At 34.5% G+C, this 22,416-nt stretch overlaps 1 protein-coding gene across 2 annotated transcripts in view; it reads left to right on the forward strand.

The window, feature by feature from the left end:
* Nucleotides 1-22,416, forward strand: part of mirr (mirror) — a 289,777-nt gene that overhangs the window by 258,008 nt on the left and 9,353 nt on the right. For both annotated transcript variants that reach the window (XM_067790125.1, XM_067790126.1), the window contains one exon: nucleotides 14,233-14,336. In XM_067790125.1, coding sequence (XP_067646226.1) covers nucleotides 14,233-14,336 — 104 coding nt within the window. The remainder of the gene's footprint in view (nucleotides 1-14,232; nucleotides 14,337-22,416) is intronic.

Genomic DNA, 22,416 nt, shown 5'->3' on the forward strand with positions numbered 1-22,416 from the left:
CTTCAAAGCATTCCTTATAGTAAAGGCAACCTCTCTGCCGAATTTTGTTACGATAGGTTTAACGATTTTTTATTTATGATTAATAATATTCGTAAAATTGATTTTATCACAAGTGGGCGGTGCGACGCCCATTTACAATTTTTATACTATTCATGAACATGAACGTTGAGAAATATAGAAGATAGAATCACTATTAGGTATACCGAATTGATCAACGCGACGAACTGAGTTGATATAGCCATGTCCGTCCGTCCGTCGGTCCGTCTGTCTGTTTGAACGCAAACTAGTCCCCCAAATTTTGAGATATCTCAATGAAATTTGGAACAAGGATGTATTTTTGTATTATATTAGACATTTGTCGGATCCGCTAGGATCGGACCACTATATCATATATCTCCCATACAACCGATCGTTCAGATAGGAAGGTTTTTGGCCATTTCTCCCTTAATTTCCAATATAAAAACGTTAAACTTTGTGATATTTATTCTAAATATCATACAAGATTTCCTGAAAAAATCACTTTGATCGGAGCTATATGTATATAGTATATACCTATCGCATACAACCGATCGTTCAGATAGAAAGATTTTTGGCCATTTCTCCCTTAGTTTCCAATATAAAAACGTGAAGCTTGGTGATATATATTCTAATATATCATAGAAGATTTCCTGTAAAAATCATTTCGATCGGAGCTATATATAATATATATCCCACACAACCGATCGTTCAGATAAGGGGGTTTTTTGCCATTTTTTATTTTATATTTATCTTAAAAATCGTTAAGCTATGTACATCTATATATTTCTTATCTTATACATCTGATTATTTGGAGATTACGAACGGGGTAAGATTACTGTTCAGCCCCATTCATGAAAGGTATGAAGTCTTCGGCACAGCCGAAGACAGTCTCTTCCTTACTTGTTTTCTTAATTTTTATCAAGTGTCTCAATGTCAGTCCACACGTCAAATTTCAATATTCTAGGTGTATTATTTACTAAATAATCAGGTTTTTTGTGTTTTCCAAAATATTATATATATAAAAGATAAGCGTGGTTACCATCAGATTTCGCTCATTCTCAATACCAATCTATTCTGGGTCCAGATAAGCTCGTGTACCAAATTTGGTGAAGATATCTCAATATTTACTCAAGTTATCGTGTTAACGGCAGACGGACGGACGGACGGACATGGCTCAATCAAATTTTTTTTCGGCACTGATGATTTTGATATATGGAAGTCTATATCTATCTCGATTCCTTTATACCTGTACAACCAACCGTTATCCAATCAAAGTTATAATACCCTGTGTTGACAAGTACAGCTGGGTATAAGAAACAAAACAAAAAATTAAAAAATATATTTTTGTTAACAAATAAAAAATGCGTGTCTCATAAGTGTTTGGTTAAAGTGGCACAGCGTGTGGCGGCGACAATGTTCCTAAACAAAAACAATAACAACAAACTATTATCAACTTGCACCTACATAAAATTGAAAAGTTAACACACAAAATACAATTTGATCGAAGCTGGTAGTGCAAGTCATTTAGCAAATCGCTAGCACTCTTCGTTGTTGGATTTAAGCAACATGTACACAAGCGCATGCACCAAAGTCTTGTTATTTTTGTTGTATTTGTTGTTGCACGACGGCAAACCTCGTCAGCGCTATATCTGTGTGGCGCATCAAAAATGCATCCTCTAATCGCAATCGAAGCAGTTACACAGTACGCTGTTGTTGTTGTTGCATTGTACCTTTGCAGTTGTAATAAAAGTCTAGAGTTCACAACATATCGATACTTTCGACCATCGATACTCGTAGTAAACGATACTTTGGTTAAATTGAAATTGAACGCAATTGAAATTCTACGATTAGAACGTTTAACACAATCCCGCTTGAATTGATATTCGGCTCATAGATATAGGGTTGCGGAATCGAAGGAAGAAGCATCGAACTGAGAAAACATCGGGTTTTCGATATATTGATATACATGAATCATTCAAATTAAACAACTGCGTTGAATGCAGAGCTATCTGAAAATATCGATGCCCGATATATTCATAATCCATTTGCATCAAAATTGAGAGCTCTCCTATCTATATTTATAATTCTTAGGTCCCACCAATGCAGTGTTAAACGGATGTCGAAACTTATTTGTCGAGAGAGGGTTTCCATACTAAACTATCGATAATACCGATATGTAAAACCATCTGCAGTGTTATTGATACTTACGAACTCTACTCAAAACTATTGCCAGCATCACATAAACACTAGCTCGCTATTTGGCTTCTTATTCTTCTACTTCTGCGCAACAGGCACACTGGAATTCTGAATGAATGTGCGCGCCATTGCAAAATTGTACTGGCATTTCATTGAATTGCATTTGCTTCCACCTTATCAGCATTTGTGGCATCTCGATTGTGATGCGTCTGCGTCTTCAATACCCGTCTGTCGCCTATAACTAGTATAAATATAATTGTGTCTATGTATCTGCAATCCGATTGTGTCGGTCGATTGTTGCTCTGCGAATTTGTCTGCTGCTTCGTCTTCTTCATTAGTTGGCTATGTCTGTAAGGAAAACGGGTTCCGATTTCCGGTCGATTTATGTGTCGTTATTATTTTGTAGTTGGAGTTATAGCCGAAAAATGTAATTGTTGAGCCAAATTTAGGTATGAACTCGTATGTATGGGAGCTTCTGAGTGTGTAGCTGGTCTTTGTTGGTGAGTGGCAGCTACAAGTTTGTACTTATAAATACATATGGCAACATGTAACACTTTCTGACCTCAATGTTTAAGGCTTAAAAAACGCTGTGCATAATTTTCTTGACATTTGCTGAATTAATTATTTGAAAGAGAGGAAATGCTAAAGATATACATTAGAATGCCTCACAGAAAAAAATCATTATCCAAAACATAATAAGTAAACAAATAAATGCAAGACGCGATAACCTCCGAAGAGATGTTAGGCCGAGCTTCTCTTCGAGTTTGCGTCGCCCTCCTTTTAGTTTTGAGCCCAGGATCTTCCGTGTGGTTGGCAAAGCATGCTACCACCATACCATTGCGGCCGCCAAGAAATAGTAGCTGGCAAAAATTTGGCTCTAGAATGGCATGGAACCCTTCTCTGCAGCTGCAATGCTTAGAAGCAAGCTGAACATCGTAACACCTCTCTTCCAAAGTTATGTTTTGAAATAAAATTATATAATTATGTATATCACAGAGAGCTCTGGATTGCTACTATAATATTAACTCGAAATTAGTTCTAATGAGCTGGCAATGGTCTCATTGATAGTGGAAGGGACGGTCTGCTAAAACTGAGCTAACATCCGATGCGTACTCTACCACCTCAGCTGTTTCAGGTAGGAAGTTGGCATTGTGGGAATTTCATTTTGTTTACATGGACGTTATAAATATGAACAAAGCGTGAGTACCATGTACTCGTTGAGTTCGATGTGCAAACGTAGAGGTGTACTTCTAAAATGGTTTTTATAACAAAGCGATAGTTTATGGAAAACAAATCAATAAATTCTTGAGAATGTATCGATTATATGTAGATCGATAACATTTAAATAAATAATTTTTCTATTATATATCGATAATTATTTGATAACAAGTCGATACATTTTTTAAAACATTGATAAATTTTTGGTAAAAAAATTTATAAATTTTCTATAAAAAATTGATATATTTTTGGTGAAAAGTCAATAACTTTACGATAGATCTCCGAAAACTTTTCCATAAAAAATCGATAACTTTTCCATAACAAGCCGATAACTTTCCGATAACTGGTCGATAAAACATATATCAAATCGATTGTCTACCCCTGATCAGCATACCCATCTCACACACTACTACGTTTACACGTACATTCTATATACATATGTATATGTTTTCCCCAATGTAGCACACCATATCCAAATACAACGCTTAACTAACGCTTTTATTCTGGATTACCCCATACCATGTGCAAAGATGTTTACAAATCAAAATGGAACTGGGGCTTATTTATAATAAATGCAGGTGAAAAATTTACTTTAAACCAACCAATCGGGAGGATCTCGAGTTGTGGTGGTCCGTATTGACTTTCATGCTCTATCTCCTACATAATAGCGCTCATGTTGTATAAGTTTAGTTGTTCGAGAGAGCGAAGGAAATATGGAGGAATAAGTATACTTATAATAAAGTCAGCCCTACTTAATTTTTTTCTTTTTAAATTAACTGGTGTTATTTTTTTCTCTTACCCACATTGCCATATTTGATATAATTTTTATACAATTTTAAATAGGTGGCAACTTTGTGGAATCTTTTTTGACTGACCGTTTTCACCATCCACAGTTAAGTAAGGTTTTACCTGGGGTATAGCAATCTATCAGATAGCTTCATTTGAAATTTTAGTTTCCACCAACACAGGGGGACCAACCCCAAATTAAATCGATAATTGTAAATATTTTGTATTCGGAAAAATCTATCGTAAATACATAAAAACTAGTCAACAGCTGACTTATCTGTATAGTTTTTTTTGCACTTAACTGAGATACGGATCTTCAGTTAGCATGGGGAAGAACAAAAAATTTCGATATCTAACTTACAGAGGTGCGACTAACTGTATATGGTGAAAACGCACCTAAGGGAGTTAAGAATTGCACCACGAAATTAAAATTATAAAGTTAAATATATGGCTCATCTTATATTGTTAATTTTTCGACAGCGTATCCAGAAGAACAAGAGAACAAAGTTCAAAGGAAGTTCAAACTAAAATGAGATGTAGAGAGTTACCCCCTAACCTTATATATATAATGTATATGGGAACGATTTACCGTTTACCCTTTTCAAATTTGATTTTGAGAAAAACCGGTTTCGGCGTTGTGCCATCATCAGTTCTGAGAACGAAAGTTGACACTGATGATGGCACAACGCTGAAATCGGTTTGTCTCGAAACCAAATTTGACAAGGGGTGTCGGAAAATTGTTCCAATAAACATTATATAAAAGGTTAGGTGGCAACTCTCTACATTTCATTTTAGTTTGAACTTCCTTTGAACGTTGTTCTCTTAATTTTTGCTATTCTGATTCGGTTCATGCTTCGAGGATTTAATTTGGTGCTTGATTGCGCTTATACAACTCAACCATATAGTTACGCATAACGAGTTACACAAAGTATCACGTGTAACTGTGCGTAGTCCCCTATGTCGTGAACAAAAATGTTTACACAGTAAAATTAATCACAATTAAGCCGTGACATTTTTTTCTTTCAAAATAAACACCTTAGCTTTTCACAATTGATTTGTGCGTGCATTATATCGCATAAACGTAACTATAGAACCAACAACAAGAAACAAAGAAACAACAATTCCAACAAGTTATAATATTAACGACATATTGAACACATTTATTGCGTGATTTGATATTAATGTTTTGATATAAATTTTGTTCAGGTACTTGTAGTTTGTTGTAGTTGTTGTTTTAGTTGTTAGTGCTACTACTGCTGTTATTGCTGCTGCTGACAACATGTTCATATAGTCATATAGTCATTGTTGTATCTATGTAGAAAAATCCACTCACCGTGTACTTAAAAGCATGCGTGGCAACATAAATTTCATACAACAATAACAAAGTGCAAAGCTAGCAAGTTGTAAGTTGAATAAAACGACACGCAGCAAAAATCACAACAAAAACAACAAATTAACAATGAACTACATATATATGTATGTATATATAAGATACATACATAGGTGCTATATGTAAGCTCTTGGGATTTGCTATTTTGACCAACAAGGCAAACAACACAAACAACAACACTACACTTGCAGCAAAAACAATAAATACACTTCAAGTTTGTGATAAACATTAACAACTTTCGACATGTTACTGGCTGCTGTTGCTGATCGCTGAGCTGTTGCTACTTATTACTTCTATATTGTACTGGCAATAACGACAACAACAACAACAATGTGTTTAGTAATAACAACACTAACTTTGCGAAAAACATATATACAACAATGATCAGCAACAAATAGATGTGATATTTTTGTTGTTGCTTGTAGAAAATATTGAGTTACTTTAAAAGCGTACAACAAGCTTGCATAACAACAACCCACATACCTAAGACGAACAGAAAAAATTAAATTTCCAGCAAACCTACAGACATATGCTTACTTAAGTTGCTTGTATGGATAAAAAAAAAGTTGCTACCGGCATGTTGCAACAATGACTTAAACTACAAAACCACCAACTAAGCGCTAACAGCAAGCAGATCGCCACAAGCAGATATTTGAGCGCGTGAGCTCAAAATTTATTTGCTGCAAATGTGATAAATTTCGCATAAATACTCTGACTGTAGTTGTTGTAGAGTACTTTGCTTGTTCTGGGACTTCTGTTTTTGTATGTTAATGCTGCTGCCGCTGGTACTCCCTATCGGAGTATCGGATTTATGAATGGGCAGTGGACAAGCAGCAGTATATACATATATATGTGTGTGTGTGTGTGTTTTAAACAATTGGCACGCATTGTTGGTATGCATTTACACTAGAGATGCCACGAATAGTGAATTGACCGAATACCGAATACCTAATATTCGGCAACGATGTCAGCCGAAGTGCCGAATATTAGGCCGCCGAATATTCGGCACGAAATACATGCTTGTCGGGACGAGTTAGTTATGATGAATCTTAGTTGTGATGAATCTAGTAGTACCGATGACGATTCTTCTCCAGTTCATAAGAAAAGAAACTTGAATGAAAATGATAGGACTACTGAAATACACGACAGTTTCTGGAACTGCTTTGAGGAAGTCGCTACAGATAATGTGCGAAATGCTAATGATGAGGAGGACGTGGCGAAGAATGCTGTCGCAAACGAGTTGGATTTTTATTCGCCTAGATCGGAAGGCCGATCCTTACAAGTGGTTGTTAGTAAACGAAAAACAATACCCAAACCTTTCGAAATTTTCTAAAGTTTATCTTTCTTCTCCTGGAAGTAGCATGTATAGTGAGAGGTTATTTTCTGAGGCTGGTAACATTTGCGATGAAAAGCGTAACCGTTTGCTTCCCAAAAATGCTGAAAAGCTTGTTTTTGTCCATCATAACTTACCACTGATGAATTTTAAATACTAAAGTGTTGTAATTTGGAAATAAATACATAATTTTGAGTAATATAACGTGTCTTTTTTACATGATTCGATATTCGGTATTCGGCCGAATAGTACGTATTATTCGGCCGAATACCGAATAGCAAAAAAGTGGCCGAATCGGCCGAATACCGAATAGTTGCCGAATATTCCTGACAACTCTAATTTACACCTCTTCTTTCAGGAATAATTCTTTTTTCGAAGTTTTTAGTTTTGTCTTTCGTGTCATTGTTAGCTTTTCGACACTTTCAGTGACCACACCAACTTTTGCCAAGACTAAGCTTGTTGTTGCTTATCGCTTTGGTATATAAAATTAATTAATTTAAATAAAATACTGATATACCTTTAAACAGTCACACTTCCGATCTTTTCCACTCGAGAATCGGATATCACGTTGTATAGAATTTTTGCAATCTTTGTATTTTTCTGTCGCTATTCTAGATACAGTATAACCTTCATATCATGGACTACTTACACTGGAAACTCAGGTCGGATAAAATTTCAGATATTTGAAAGAAACTGGCTTAAGTATTTATACAACAGCAGTGACACACTCTCTTCCCTTGTTTCACTCTCGCTTTCATATAATGCGTTTAATTGCCTTAATGCCCATACTTTTCTACTCGTACTCATAGAACCATTATAGTTCTTAATACAAACTGAGTTCCCTTGTAGTACATTATTCCCTTTCACAATTGTACCAGCCTTCTTATGCTTATGATGACTTTTTACTCCATTTGGGTTGTTTATTTACGCGTCCCTCCCTATCTCAGCTCGAGTTATTTTGCAACTGGGATACATGGGATCGGTTTTATAGCTATGCTACGATACTGATACCCTGCAACAACAAATCTAGTCAACTGTCGCGAAAAAGTAATAAAATTTTCGTTAAAGTGAATTGTACCTTGAAATTCTGGGATAAGTGCACTCAGCGGAAAAGTGTTTTGAAAATCATGTCACTGGCTTTTCCCCGCTAGTTGTGCATATATTTTCTTTTATACGAAGTGCTCATAGCTTTATCCTTATATGGCTGATTCTCTACAAATTGTCAGTATTCATGTCTTTCCTAATGTTACAAATCTTAAGAAATTCTTGATTATCTGCACCATCATTTATAGTTCGAATCGCTGAACTGTGGAATAATTAGCTCAAATATTCAGTATAGCAAAATGTTTTTTATTTACAACACTACTATGGTAGTAGCACTTGACAATTTATTTACTCCCGTACTTTACTTACAACATTTTAAAATCAACTAATTGACTATTCCTTAGCTTGAGCTGCTTTTACACTCTCACATGTCTTGCTCGCTTATTATACCCAGGATCTAAACTCTTCACCAACAGCTTACCCGAATAGTTGCCTATTTATTGCTCATTTCTGTATCTCATATTGAATGTTGTTTTTTAGGTATATGTGTGTATATGGCTGAGTAATATGCTCTCTTTATTACGGTGTATAGGTATCAAAACTGCTAATGCTTGCCACACTATATTTCATCATGATAAAATAGAAATATTATCTACAGTATCTGTATTAAAAATTGATTTTTATTATAAAGCTTATAACACGTATAATCTTGCTCAACAAATACTACGCGAAGCGTCCATCTCGCGTTGTTACACTATTCCCACACAGACCCTGATCGCCTGAAGTCCAATATAACTGAATTTCACAGTACTCCCTTACGTCGTATGCATTCTTTAAGTCGCTCAGATTACATATTGCGATATATTAATTTCTTTGCTTTTTTTACAACTTTTTTTGTTTTTTTCAAATTTTTTTTTTCATGTATCTTATATTGCGTTGCTATGCTCCTAAACGAATGTATGGTTTGCTGACATTGCATGATGCTGTGTGGTCTAGCAATGTTATTGTTGTTCTTGTTTCAAAAACATAAATATCCTCGTCAAATGCTGTTCATGCTAATGTTATTTAAACAAATTGGACCTTCTTATCAGCAATTCGATTTGTCAAGTCAGCGAAATGGTGTGTCTACTAAAATGACTGTCAATGCTTACTAATTTCTCTAAAATGTTGAAGCTAAAGACTAATTAGACATCGTCGCAGTGGCAAGGACTACAAACGTAATTTTTCAAGACTTTTGAAAAAAATTGTTCGTTTTCCAAAAAAATTTCAAAATTCGAAGAAATTTTAAGAAATTTTAAAATTTTTTATTAAGATATTTCAAAATTTGTTTGAATTTATAGTTTTGTAGCCCAATCAATTTTAGTTTAGCGAAGTATGAGTCTCTCAATAATCGCACTGGTTTTTGAATTTTTTTTCCGAAAAGTGTTTTAGATTTTCTTCCATATAAAAAATAATGAAAATCCTACTTCGAAAAAAAAATTGTAAAAATTGAATGAGAATTTTTAAAAACTTTTAACTTTTTCTTCGTTGGACTAAAATTGATCGGGCCACAAAACTCAAAAAAAAAAAGTCTAAAATTTTCTGATACTTTTTTGAATATTCGAATTTTTTCGACATTGGTTTTTGAAAGCAGCATTTAGTTAACAAAATTTGATAAAGACTGCGTTCAGATACCTTAGCGAAGTATAAAACTATTCCAAATTTTGGACAGTAAGCTCTTTTATAGGTTTTAAAACGAAATATGCGTATTAATTAATAAATGAGTTATTGTTGTTTTTTTATTTTCTATACCAGCAACGTCAACCATTTATTTGTCTTTTGTTATCAGCGTTGTGTGAATGTGTGAATAACAAATATCGCTCCGATACAAAGTAACACTATTTGTTAGTCAGTGGTTGATTTAATCAATTTAGCTTATTCGCCTTCAAAGAAAAGTGCCCCATTTGTGTCGATCACATTAATTAATTTGTTAGATTTTGAAATTGTAATCAGCAAATGTTCAATCTCACATGCGTATGTACATATGTATATGAAAAAACCTGCTAAAAAAAGGTGCCACGATAATGCAATAATACAATTGCATTTACATATAATTAGTGCATTAAAACTTGTATTAAACAAATCATATAAAGCAAACACCCTCTTTGCTATCACTTTACAACCTTCGTTACCCGTTACTGATGCAAAAATTCATATGTAAGCATGTGTAAGAAATTGCGAGGTAGCAAATAACAAGTGTAGTTAATTGCCTTGTTAGAATTTATGTATAGACTCATTATTTTATTTCAATTATCACTTGCAAATCGTACGCTCTGCGTCAAACAAACTTTTTATATTTATAAATACCCAATAAACATTCCGAGTCATATATGATTCATTAAAAAGTTCATATTTGGAACATTTACTTAAAATACGAACTCAATTTATACTCTTAAATTATTGTAATTGTTTGCTTATGATGTGCGTTAAATGTTAAATTAATTTATATTTAAAATGACTAAGAGTACCAATCATCTCAACTAAAGGTGCGCATATCATGTAATTCAGTACGGGGGAAGCTAAGTGCCACTTTTGTCCATGCGTAACGAATTAACAGGATTAGATCAAAGGAATTGGGATGGAATTGAATCGTGTATACTTGGATTTATCGTAAAATTAGGACTATTTTGGGACTGTTTCGTGAAAATTTTGGGATTACTTAAGGAATACATTTTTGTGTTATATGTCAGCCATTTTGGATGCTTTTTACAAATTTTCATTATGTGCGAAATAGGAAAAAAATTAAGTGGAATTAACCCATGAACACAGCCTCCCTAAGTAGTACGTGGTGGTAGTAGCGGGGGAAATGGCACTTGAACGGTAGGAGTTTTAGTGCTGGTTGAAGTCCCACACTGACTTTGAGTCTTTTGTTTTTTTTTTTCTCGGACGTTGTGGCAGCGTACTGTCCTCAAGTGTCCCGATGAAGCCAGGCTAAACCTGTTTTTTTTTTTTTTTAATTTTTTAATTCATACATACTTTTTTTTCTTTTTATCCTAATTCTTATTTATGTGTTATTTATAATTTTTTTTGTTACCAAGTCTTTGAGAGACAGTGGCTTCTTAAGCGCCGAGATCTAAAACCGCTCAGCCACAGAGAAACCCTTTAGCTGAGAAATATAGATTCACAAAATACAATAGATTAAAAGTATAAATATAATTTTTTAATTATTAAGAGAAGATAGTACCGTCTTTTTTATGGCAAAGAGCGAGTCCGAAACATCAATTGGTTCTGCATTGTTTAAGAATTATAGGTTTATAATGCCTTGAAACTAGGCATGGAACATTCAAGTTTACTTCGTTCAAAAGAAATGGGCTTGAAATCGATCCATTTAAGAGTCTAGCCATAAATAGTACACCTAGAATTTCTCTACAATTTGCAAGGATAGGAAGATTTATTAGTTTTAATCGATTAGTGTAAGGAGGAAGATTATACGGAGAGTCCCATTGAAGATTTCTCAAGGCGAAAAGAAAAAACTGTTTTTGAATTGATTCTAGTCTATCCACATGAACTTGATAACGCGGATTCCAAATTATCGATCCATATTCTACTATCGGGCTCACCAATGATGTAGAAAGGGTTTTTGTAATGTAAGGATCACCAAACTCTTTTGCCCATCTTTTCACAAATGCTAAAACCCCTCTCGCTTTATTGACTGTGGCATTAATATGAGGGTTCAAACTAAGTTTGCAATTCATTGTAATTCCCAAATCGATAAAAACATCAACGCTTTACAGAGTTTGGACATTAATTGTGTAGGAAGCTGGCTGTATGTTCCCACGTGAAAAACACATGGATTTACATTTTTCTATGTTGAGAGGCATAAAATTCGCATTACTCCAAGTAACTAAACAATTTAAATCCGCCTGGAGTACAGAACGTTCTTAAACCGACGCGTATGACTTAAAAAGTTTTACGTCGTCGGCAGACATTACAATTTTAGAATATTTTATAGTTGTGGAAACATCGTTTATAAAGATCAAAAACATAATAGGACCGAGATGGCTGCCCTGAGGCACACCGGAGGGAACATCGATGACATTCGAACAAATGTTTTTAAAAATTACTCTTTGAGTTCTACCGCAAAGATACGAGGAGATGCAGCGAGTTAGGCCAGGTTGAAAACCAAGCAATTCGAGTTTATAAACAAGTAACGAGTGGCGTACTTTGTCGAATGCTTTGCTGAAATCAGTGTATATAACGTCGGTATGATGATTGTTTCTAAACCCATTAAAGACGTGAGTTGCAAATTCAAGCAAATTGGTTGTGGTTGATTTGGCTCTACAAAAGCCATGCTGAGAATTATCTATCAATGTAGAAATTGAAAATGTAAGGTGATTAGTAACGATTGCTTCGAAAAGCTTAGGGATAGCGGAGAGATTTGCTATTCCACGATAGTTTTCAATAGACGATTTGCTTCCTTTTTTATGGAGTGGGATAAGAAAAGATTTCTTCCAAGCCGTCGGGAAAATGCCATTTCGAGGCTTTTTCTACTAAAAAAAAATGGAAAAAGCATATACTTAGCAATTTAGAGCGTAGACAACGCTACACGCACATAAACATAGCAGGCAATAGCGAATATGACATGCAGTAGATGAGAGAATTAAATAAGAAAGGATGAAGAAGACTGTACGCGAAAAGTCTAGACCCTGGGAGAAATAGGCTAATGAGCCAACTGGGATAATAAAAGCGGCGCAGTTAGTTATAGTAACGGTTAATCAGTTTGATTTAAAAACGTTGTAATACTATTTTCATACAGACGGCTTATTTAATAATAAAGGCAATTTTCTACATTAAGATGCATATTGAGCTCAATCTTCCCTACAAAATTAGACTCTATTATTATTTCATTAGTAGCTAATCGAATGCCTAATGAAGTCAAAAGCACAATGCAACTCTGTTGGCAGCGTTCCACTTCCGTTTCCACTTCTTAGTTTTTGGTGTGTTCAGTGCTTAAAAATGTCATTTGTCAAAGCAAATGTCATTGTCTGCATGGCGGAACGATACAAGGTGGCCGCATCGAACAGCTGATTATAACATTTTTGATTTGATTTGATACATCAACTACCGGCGCAGTACGATTTTGACATTTGTCCATCGAATTTACAAGTACATGGAATTTTTTTTGTTTGTAGGTATGTCACCATGCTCCCACCTTGTATCGTTCCGCCATGATTGTCTGTCTCATCCTTCATACTAATCGAGCAGTTACTTCTGTGTGAAAGCAAAAAATTTACGATTTCATTAGCAGGTGAAATGAGATCATTAAGTTTCTGTGTGAAAACAGTATAAGTGTAGTAAGCGAATAATTAGAACTCAAACATTTTAGCACCTGCAAAAATGTTTGCTGGGTATATTATCTATGTATGAATGTGTACATACAAATGCAATGTTATTCAAACAAGCGCTCGTGTTAATAATAAAATAAAATCAAAATCACTAAACCATTTGACAACCGTTCCAATTTATTCTTGTCATATTTATGGGGGTCAAGCCAATGACGCATGCAACGATGTAATACCGCAAACCTCCCCAACTATGGACGTTCGCTGATACAGTTATCACACACAACTTTGACCGTACTTACGCATTATATAATTTTCATACATTTTTAATGTAAAATTTATTTATTTGAATCATAATCAGTGTAGAAAATATGTTAATTTGTAAAACGTGATCTCTTGATTTGTTTAGATCAAGGTTCTAGAAAATATAGATTTCGACAAAGTATTGGACTTTGTATAGTTCTTGGAGTAAATCTTATAATTTTGATTCGTTTCTTAATATATTCTGGCAACAAAGGCTCCATGTAAGAAATCCGGATCAGTAAGTTTTTAATATTTTTGCAATTTTTGGCGTTTTCTGTTCTAAGTGAATTGAAGAGGTGGAAAAATACTCGATTTTATGAATCGCTTTAAAACCGATAAATTCACAAAATTTTCCGAAATACCCTGTTAAAGGTCCTAAAAAAAATCTGCTGGTACTTCTTATCAGCTACATCAAAAATTTATTTACCTTTAAATTTTGCTTTTATTTCATAATGATTACGCAAATATATTTGGCACTAATCTGTGTTATTTATATAAAAGACGTGCCCCTTCTTGATAGTGTTTTATATATTTCTTCTATTCATAATTATTTGTTATCACTTTGATCGTGTCAACAAATAATACATTCAATTTTTTCAAAAATTTTATTTTTATAATTTCAGACTGGCTTGGATTTGAAAGAAAATTTAGTAGCAAGTGGTGCGCCCTGGCCGTATCCGTCAGTTTATCACCCCTATGATGCGGCGTTTGGTTATCCATTCAATAGGTGAGTGCAAGAAAATATGTTCGCATAATAATTTAACTGACAACTAACGATAATTAATCGAAAATTAGTGAAATATTTGGTCGTTATGGCTTTTGAAAACCAATGGTGAAAAAAATTATAGCTAGCTAATCAACAATGCTTCTGAGTATAAGAGCTAAAGTAGTGGCTTTCTATACAAATAGAAAGTATTGAAAAACGTTTAATAAAGTATCGAATATTTATCGAAAAGTTATCGAAAACTTATCGAACTTTGGAATAATATCATGAAGTGATAAAAATGACAAAACAAAAATGGTGTTGAAAGTTATCGAAAATTTGAATTCCCGATATCTCCGTAATTATTTGAAAGGTCTATCCTATATTTAGCATATGTGATCTGGAATCATGAAACGACCCTATTGTGCGAAAATACCGTTCTTCACTTTTTGAAGGATGCTTATAGGAAATTTAACGCTCTTTCCAATGGAACAAACCGCAGTTTTCTATCTTTCTTAGTTTTTTCACAAATCGGATTTAAATCCGAATCGGACCACAACTAAAATTTTTTGAATTATGTCGATTCATGCGCCACCTATCGGAAGTTTTTTCTTATTATTGCATTGTCATCGTGTTCTGAACTACATTCCAAGTTTCAAGCTTGTAGCTTATCGGGACGCTAATTAAATTTTAATTACAAAATTCGTTCACAACGGCCAGCCGCTACACAGAGTCAAGCTAAACAAATACTTTAAACGCGTTTTCTCGAAAATTCGTTTGCGCACAATAGGGTCGTTTCATGATTCCAGGACATATATAGATTCCATAAATGAGGCAGTTTAGGTGGGAGGGGTGGAGGATGTGGAAAAGGGAGCGAGATTGGGAATGGGAATGAAGGTGGAAGTGGCAATGGGTTTGGAAGTGAGAAGGAGAATTAGAGCGAGAAGAGAGTAGAGATAAAGGGAATAGGGGAAGGATAGGAATAACAGGGTGAAATGGAGGAAAAAGTAGTCAAGTTATAGTATGTTCGATGGCAAAGAGAGTGATAGAGGGAAGTAAGGTCCATTTTTAAACTATAGGGCATTACAACGTTTGTCGCGTACGCTGGTGCAATGTATGTATATAAGAAAAACTATCAGAAATATCGAAGAACTTTCGAAATATTTGTTTTCGCTCATCTAACGTATTTCATACTAATACAACAAAATGAACGTACGCCCACTTTTACTAGAGATTTTATTTTAAATTTTCATTCGCTGCCAGCTTACAATTAAAGCAGGTTCATAGTGTGCATAGAAATGCAAGGAATGAATACACAGGCATATGTATGTATATACAGCAACGAACTTAAAGTTGCAGTTGCATCTTTTTCTAATTTCGTCAATTAAATTCGTCGTTTTTTGGTTTTCGATATTTTAAGAAAAAGCTTCTCGAAAAATCGTGCAAGTTTTACGCAGAGTTCGAAGTTTTAATTTGAAGTTCTCTGAATCTTTTTTGAGTATGAAGTTTTGTAGCCCAATTATTTTTGATCTGATATACTCGAAGTTAAAGGGGTCTCAGCATACGCTTTGATTTTTTACCAATTTTTTACCGATGGGTCCTGCATATTATTTTAATATATAACAAGTAAGGAAAGCTAAGTTCGGGTGTAACCGAACATTACATACTCAGCTGAGAGCTTTGCAGACAAAATAAGGGAAAATCACAATTCAGCAAAATAAACCTAGGGTAACCCTGGAATGTGTTTGTATGACATGTGTATCAAATGAAAGGTGTTAATGATTATTTAAAACGTAGTGGGCCTTAGTTCTATATGTGAACGCCTTTTCGAGATATCGCAATAAGGGTGGACCAGGTGTGACTCTAGAATATGTTTGTACGATATGGGTATCAAATTAAAAGCAGTAATGAGGGTTTTAAAAGGGAGTAGCCCTTAGTTGTATATGTGAAGGCGTTTTCGAGATATCGACCAAAATGTGGACATGGGTGACCCAGAACATCTTCTGTCGGGTACCGTTAATTTATTTATATATGTCAAACCACGAACAGTATTCCTGCCAAGATTCCAAGGGCTTTTGATTTCGCCCTGCAGAACTTTTTCATTTTCTTCTACTGAATATGGTAGGTGTCACACCCATTTTACAAAGTTTTTTTCAAAGTTATATTTTGCGTCAAAAAACTAATCCAATTGCCATGTTTCATCTCTTTTTTCATATTTGGTACAGAATTATAGCATTTTTTCACTTTTCGTAATTTTCGATATCGGAAAAGTGGGCGTGGTCATAGTCGGATTTCGACCATATTTTATACCAAGATAAAGTGGCTTCAGATAAGTACGTGAACTAAGTTTAGTTAAGATATATCATTTTTACCTCAAGTTATCGTGTTAAGGGCCGAGCTGAAGGACAGGTGGTCGACTATGTATAAAAACTGGGCGTACCTTCAACCGATTTCGCTCATTTTCACAGAAAACAGTTATCGTCATAGAATCTATGTCCCTACCAAATTACACAAGGATTGGTAAATTTTTGTTCGACTTATGGCATTAAAAGTATTCTAGACGAATTAAATGAAAAAGGGCGGAGTTAAGCCCATTTTGAAATTTTCTTTTATTTTTGTATTTTGTTGCACAATATCATTACTGGAGTCGAATTTTGACATAATTAACTTTTATACTGTAGAGATATTAAATTTTTTGTTAAAATTTGACTTAAAAAAAAATTTTTTTTAAGGGGGGCGTGTTCGTTATCCGATTTCGCTAATTTTTTTTTAGGACACATGTAGTAATAGGAGTAACGTGCCTACCTAATTTCATCATGATATCTTCAACGACTGCCAAATTACAGCTTCTAAAACTTTTAAATTACCTTCTTTTAAAAGTGGGCGGTGCACGCCTATTGTCCAAAATTTTTCTAATTTTCTATTTTACGTCATAAGGTCAACGCACCTACCAAGTTTCATCGCTTTATCCGTGTTTGTTATGAATTATCGCACTTTTTCGGTTTTTCGAAATAATCGATATCGAAAAAGTGGGCGTGGTTGTAGTCCGATTTCCTTCATTTTAAATAGCGATCTGAGATGAGCGCCCAGGAACCCACGTACCAAATTTCAACAAGATAACTCAAAATTTACTCAAGTTATGGTGTTTACAAACAGACGGGCAGACGGGCGGACGGACATGGCTAAATGAATTTCTTTTTTCACCCAGATCATTTTGATATATAGAAGTCTATATCTATCTCGATTAGTTTATGCCGTTGCGGATTACCGTTATGCGAACAAAGTTAATATACTCTATGAGCTCTGCTCAGCTGAGTATAAAAATAAAATTTCATACTTTAAATGGAGGTAAGTCTTAAACACCCTTTGGAAAGAAGTTGGCAAAAACCACTTTGTTAAATTTAAATTGATTGACAAAACTGCATACCCAAAAAAAAAATTCAAAATTTCGAAATTTTTTTTAATTTTAAAATTTTTTCGAAAACGTTTTTCAGATTTCATTACAAACTTCATGAAAGGCAACTGACGAAATTCGTTAATAAATACGACTGTTATTTTTCTGTTCACTACTGTATATATGCGTGTAACTATCTTGTTCAATTAAATAAATCAATGTGCTCTGCAAGGAGGGTTCATCATTTTACTTCGGTTTACTTCATTCGCACTCTGAGTGGCATGCGCCCAACTCCCAATTCAATGAAGTCGATGAGTACAAATTGAGTGACAACATTTTGCTTTTAATGCACAAGTATTTTTCATAATGAATATGCAAGAAAATACTTTACATAGTGGATATAAAATATAATTTTGCCTTTTGTAGCCACCCTTATTGGGCTCGCGCGTGTGTGTGTGTGTGGGTGTTGGTGTATGTGACTCAAGTTCCTTTCAGAGTTTATTATTGAGGAGTAGTAAATGTGAGCAGATGATCTTATTGTTTTTTAAAAGCTTTAAATCTTAATAAGCTCAAAATGACAGATAGAGTACATAGAAGAGAAATGATGTGCAAATTAATAGCACATGATATATTGTTCGTAGGAGTGATGTGAGTAGTGGACAAGTAAATTTGAAAGGGATATGTTATATTTGTTATAACAGCGTTAGTCAACATATCGAAAGCATAATATTTAAGCATCTCATTTGAAATTACCTTCAAATAACCTCTCACAAACGTGGTTAAGGAGAGGAAATATTGATGTTCTAGCACAAGGCAAATAGGTCTAAGTGCCTAAAGGGCCCATTACTGATACTTAGCATAGACTTGACTTGAGAACTATCACTTACAGTTCTGTTAAATGAACATTGCATGTTACTGATTACTCAAAACTTAGCAACACTTGACTTGACTTAGAAGTTTTTAGTAAGTTCTAAATGACGTTTTCATTTTGAGATGCAATTTGTTTGTTTCCATTTCCTTTTGACATTTTGTCATACAAATTGACATTTGATGCCAGAGTGTATGTGCCAAGTGGAGTATAATCGGTGCTAACTTGCCAAGTTTACGCCAAGTCAAGTCAAGTCTATGCTAAGTATCAGTAATCGGCCCTTAAGTGTATGCATATGTATACGTAACTAGAAGGCATCACTCTGACAATACCCTGTACTGTGACATTTTCGCTATTTGAATAGTTGCCATATTTTCACAAACATAGTTAAAAGTGTGCTTTCAATTTGTCGTATTTGTGTTAACACCTGACAGGAAATTGTCTAAGCATTTTTTGGTGTACGCTCATATTGCTTACTAATATATTTTAATAGCTTACTAATATATTGTATATACACCCTCATGCATACACATAGTTACATGTCACATAAGGCAATACCATATGTAGTAGCTTGCAAGACTTTTTGTGACAAACAACACGTGTCCAAAGCTAGTTTTTAGCGAAAATATTCATTTTAAAAACAATTAATTAAGTTTACAATTAATTTCTGTTATGCGCTCATTTCCGGCGAAGAAAGATAATTTTTTTTATAAATTTGCAATATTTTTAAGGTTTTTTTTGTAAATAAATTTGCATGCGGAAATCCGTAGCTGCATACATTACATATGTATGTACTTACATATGCACATAATTCATACATGCATGTAAAATACCTTATAGGGAAAATCTGTGATGGGTTCTACAATAAAAATACTACAAAAGGCCTATAAAACAGTTCTAAGATCGGTAAATAGAGTATTAAGTTTTTGTGTAGAAATTGTTTATTTATATCGAATTCGATTCATATTTTAGCGATTTTTAAGGAATTCTCTATAATTCTGTGCTTTCTGCTATCTTTTGAATCACTGAACTGTTAAATGAATAAACTCTAAACTTCTGTATATAAAATGCTCTTAATTTCCAGCACTACCATAGTAGTAGAACTTCATAGTATGTTCGCGTACTTCACGTATAACGTCTTAAAATCAAGCTGTATCACCATCACTTGGACTAGGCGCTTTCATACTCTGAGATGCCGCGTTTGCCTATTTCTTCCAGGATCTAGTCTTTTCGTGAACAGCCTTCTCAAGTAGTTGCTTATTTACTTCTCTCATCTGGTACATCTCATATTTGCAGCTTTCTTTTATGTTAATGTGTGAGTGATGTCATCTGCGGCGCTATTTGTTACTGTGTATATGTGAGAGTAATGTTGCCTGCGCTCTTTGTTGCTGTGTACATGTGTGTAATGTCGCCTACGTTCTTAACTGCTGTGTTCATGTGTGCCCAGCTAATTGTTGTCTCATTTGCTTACATTGCTGTTGTTACTGTGCAGCATTTATTTAATAGAGGCTTAGAAACATATCGAAACGTCTAATATTCGCCACAATATATTGTACTCTCAACATAAAGCGCTATAGTAAAAAAAATATTTTTTAATTTGCTTCACTTATATTTTTGTATGCATGTATTTTATACTAAATAATAACAAATGTTACATGTACGTCCCATTACCCAGCTTTTCAAGTGGTGCAGATATGTTTGCATGTAATTGGTTGATTTTCCTTAATTTGATTAACATTAAATTAAATAAATGTAAGTCGTTTTAACCTCCGAAGAGATTTTAGGCCGAGCCTCTCTTTCAATTTGCATCGTGCTCCTTTTAATTTTTCCTACAAATTGCCGTGACGGGACCTACATATTTGATGCCGACTCCGAACGGCATCTGCAAGTTTACTGACAAGCTTTTTCATGGCAAAAATACACTCGGAGTGCTTGCCAAATCATCACCCCGCTTAGAAAAATTGTCTTCTAATTAAAAAAACTTGTTTCTAAAATTTTGATGTTGCTTTTCCTGGGGGGTGAACCCAGGATATTCGGTGTTCATGGCGGAGCACGCTACCATTGCACCACGGGGGCCGCCTAACATTAAATGAACAATTGGAAATTTTGTTTGAAAATTTCTTACAAAAAAATCATGGCGACTCATGTTTGCACTGGTTAAGCGCACCTCAAACTCCGATTCTGCATGTATATCTATAAGCTTGTCTTTAGTTAGGTCTGATGAAATTTACAAACCCATTTTTTGGGTGTATCGGCATACCGACTTTTATAACAAAAGGGTTCGTTTGTGTTTCCGACAGGGTAAGATTTAAAACTATTTGGGATAATTTCCCGTCATCTTTTAACAGCTTTGGTTTCAAAACAAACAGCTTTCGGCGCGTCTACTAATATGTACAGCAGTGACATTTTTTTGGCAATTTTTATTTTATTTTTTTCAATGGTTTAAAAATATTCCCTGCATTTTCTAACTGTAACTATGAAAAGCAATATCAAAAACGTTTTCAAAAAAGCTCGAAAGTTTTACGAAAAATACACACTATTGAATTGCAATTTCCTAAAAATTTTTGAGTATGCAGTTTTGAAGCTCAATAAGTTTTCGTGTTATAAAATTTGTATATATTTTTGAGAATTTCTTCCCGAAGTTCTGCTAATACGATCGAAGTTGCAACATTTTACGCTACATACTGTTTCTAGCCTAATATATAAACACATACTTATGTATAGATTAGGGCGGGTTAAATTGTACGGGGGAAAAAAACTTCAGGTGCACATCCAGTTTCTGAATCTATGGGTTATACTGAGTCCATGGGTCATACTTGTCCATGGGACCATAGATCTGAAATGAATTTCGAGCCTCCCTAATTTTGTTAGAAAATTTTATATCCCAATCCGAATCCGAATTTGACATTTATTTTCATGTATTTTATTTGTGAGAGCCGCTATATATATATATATATATACTATGATCATTAGCTAAACATTTTCCTACTGGGCTATTGAACTTTGCATGCAAGTATTGGTCTTGATTGGTGCGCTTACAATACGTGACGGGATGTTTACAACAGATTTAATTGTCATCTGTTGAGGTGTGAATTGTTGTCAAATAAGTAATAATTTAAGGTAGAAATATATATAAGTATGCAAATAAATTATATTTATTACAGTTATTTATAATTTATTATACACGGAGGCTAATATGTATCGGCAGCACGTCGCTATGTGCTCGATTGAGAGCGCCAAGGTTAATTCTTCGTCGGCTTACTCGGCCACAAAGTGGTTATAGAGTAACTTTTGGAGGGTAAGGAGTCTCCCTGTGTGAACAGTGTATAATTATCCTTGTAGGTAGTTTGGAAAACTCAGAACTGAAGTCGTACAAGTTCTAGCCCAATAACCAATCAATGGTTTCAACTGTGCACTTTAAAATCTCTCTCTAAGCGGGTTCGTCTCTTGGAAGTAGTTTGGTGAACACGGTGCGTGTTTTTTTGTATTAAAAGCTTCTCATCTGCATTAAAATGCCGTTCGTAGGCTCCATCCCGCCAATTGCAGGAAAAACTACTAATACGACGCTAATTGGAAGAGAAGCTCGATTTAAATCTGTTTGGAGGTATATCGCGCCTTGTATTCTTTTAGGTGTTTCATACATAACGGTAGTTTAATCATCTAGCAGTGTACCGGCTACATCAAGTAGCCGGCTAAGTCATTGAGCTACAAACATGAAACCTCAGAGACAGGTTAAGACACCGTGACAATGGAACAAAAGGAGAAAAAAAAAATCCGTTAGGTGGCGCAGGGATCGAAAAATTAGATAATAGTTTGGAAATTTGAAGCCAGGATTTAAGTAA

This window comes from Eurosta solidaginis, chromosome 5 (assembly GCF_040869045.1).
Source record: "Eurosta solidaginis isolate ZX-2024a chromosome 5, ASM4086904v1, whole genome shotgun sequence".
Classification (NCBI taxonomy): domain Eukaryota; kingdom Metazoa; phylum Arthropoda; class Insecta; order Diptera; family Tephritidae; genus Eurosta; species Eurosta solidaginis.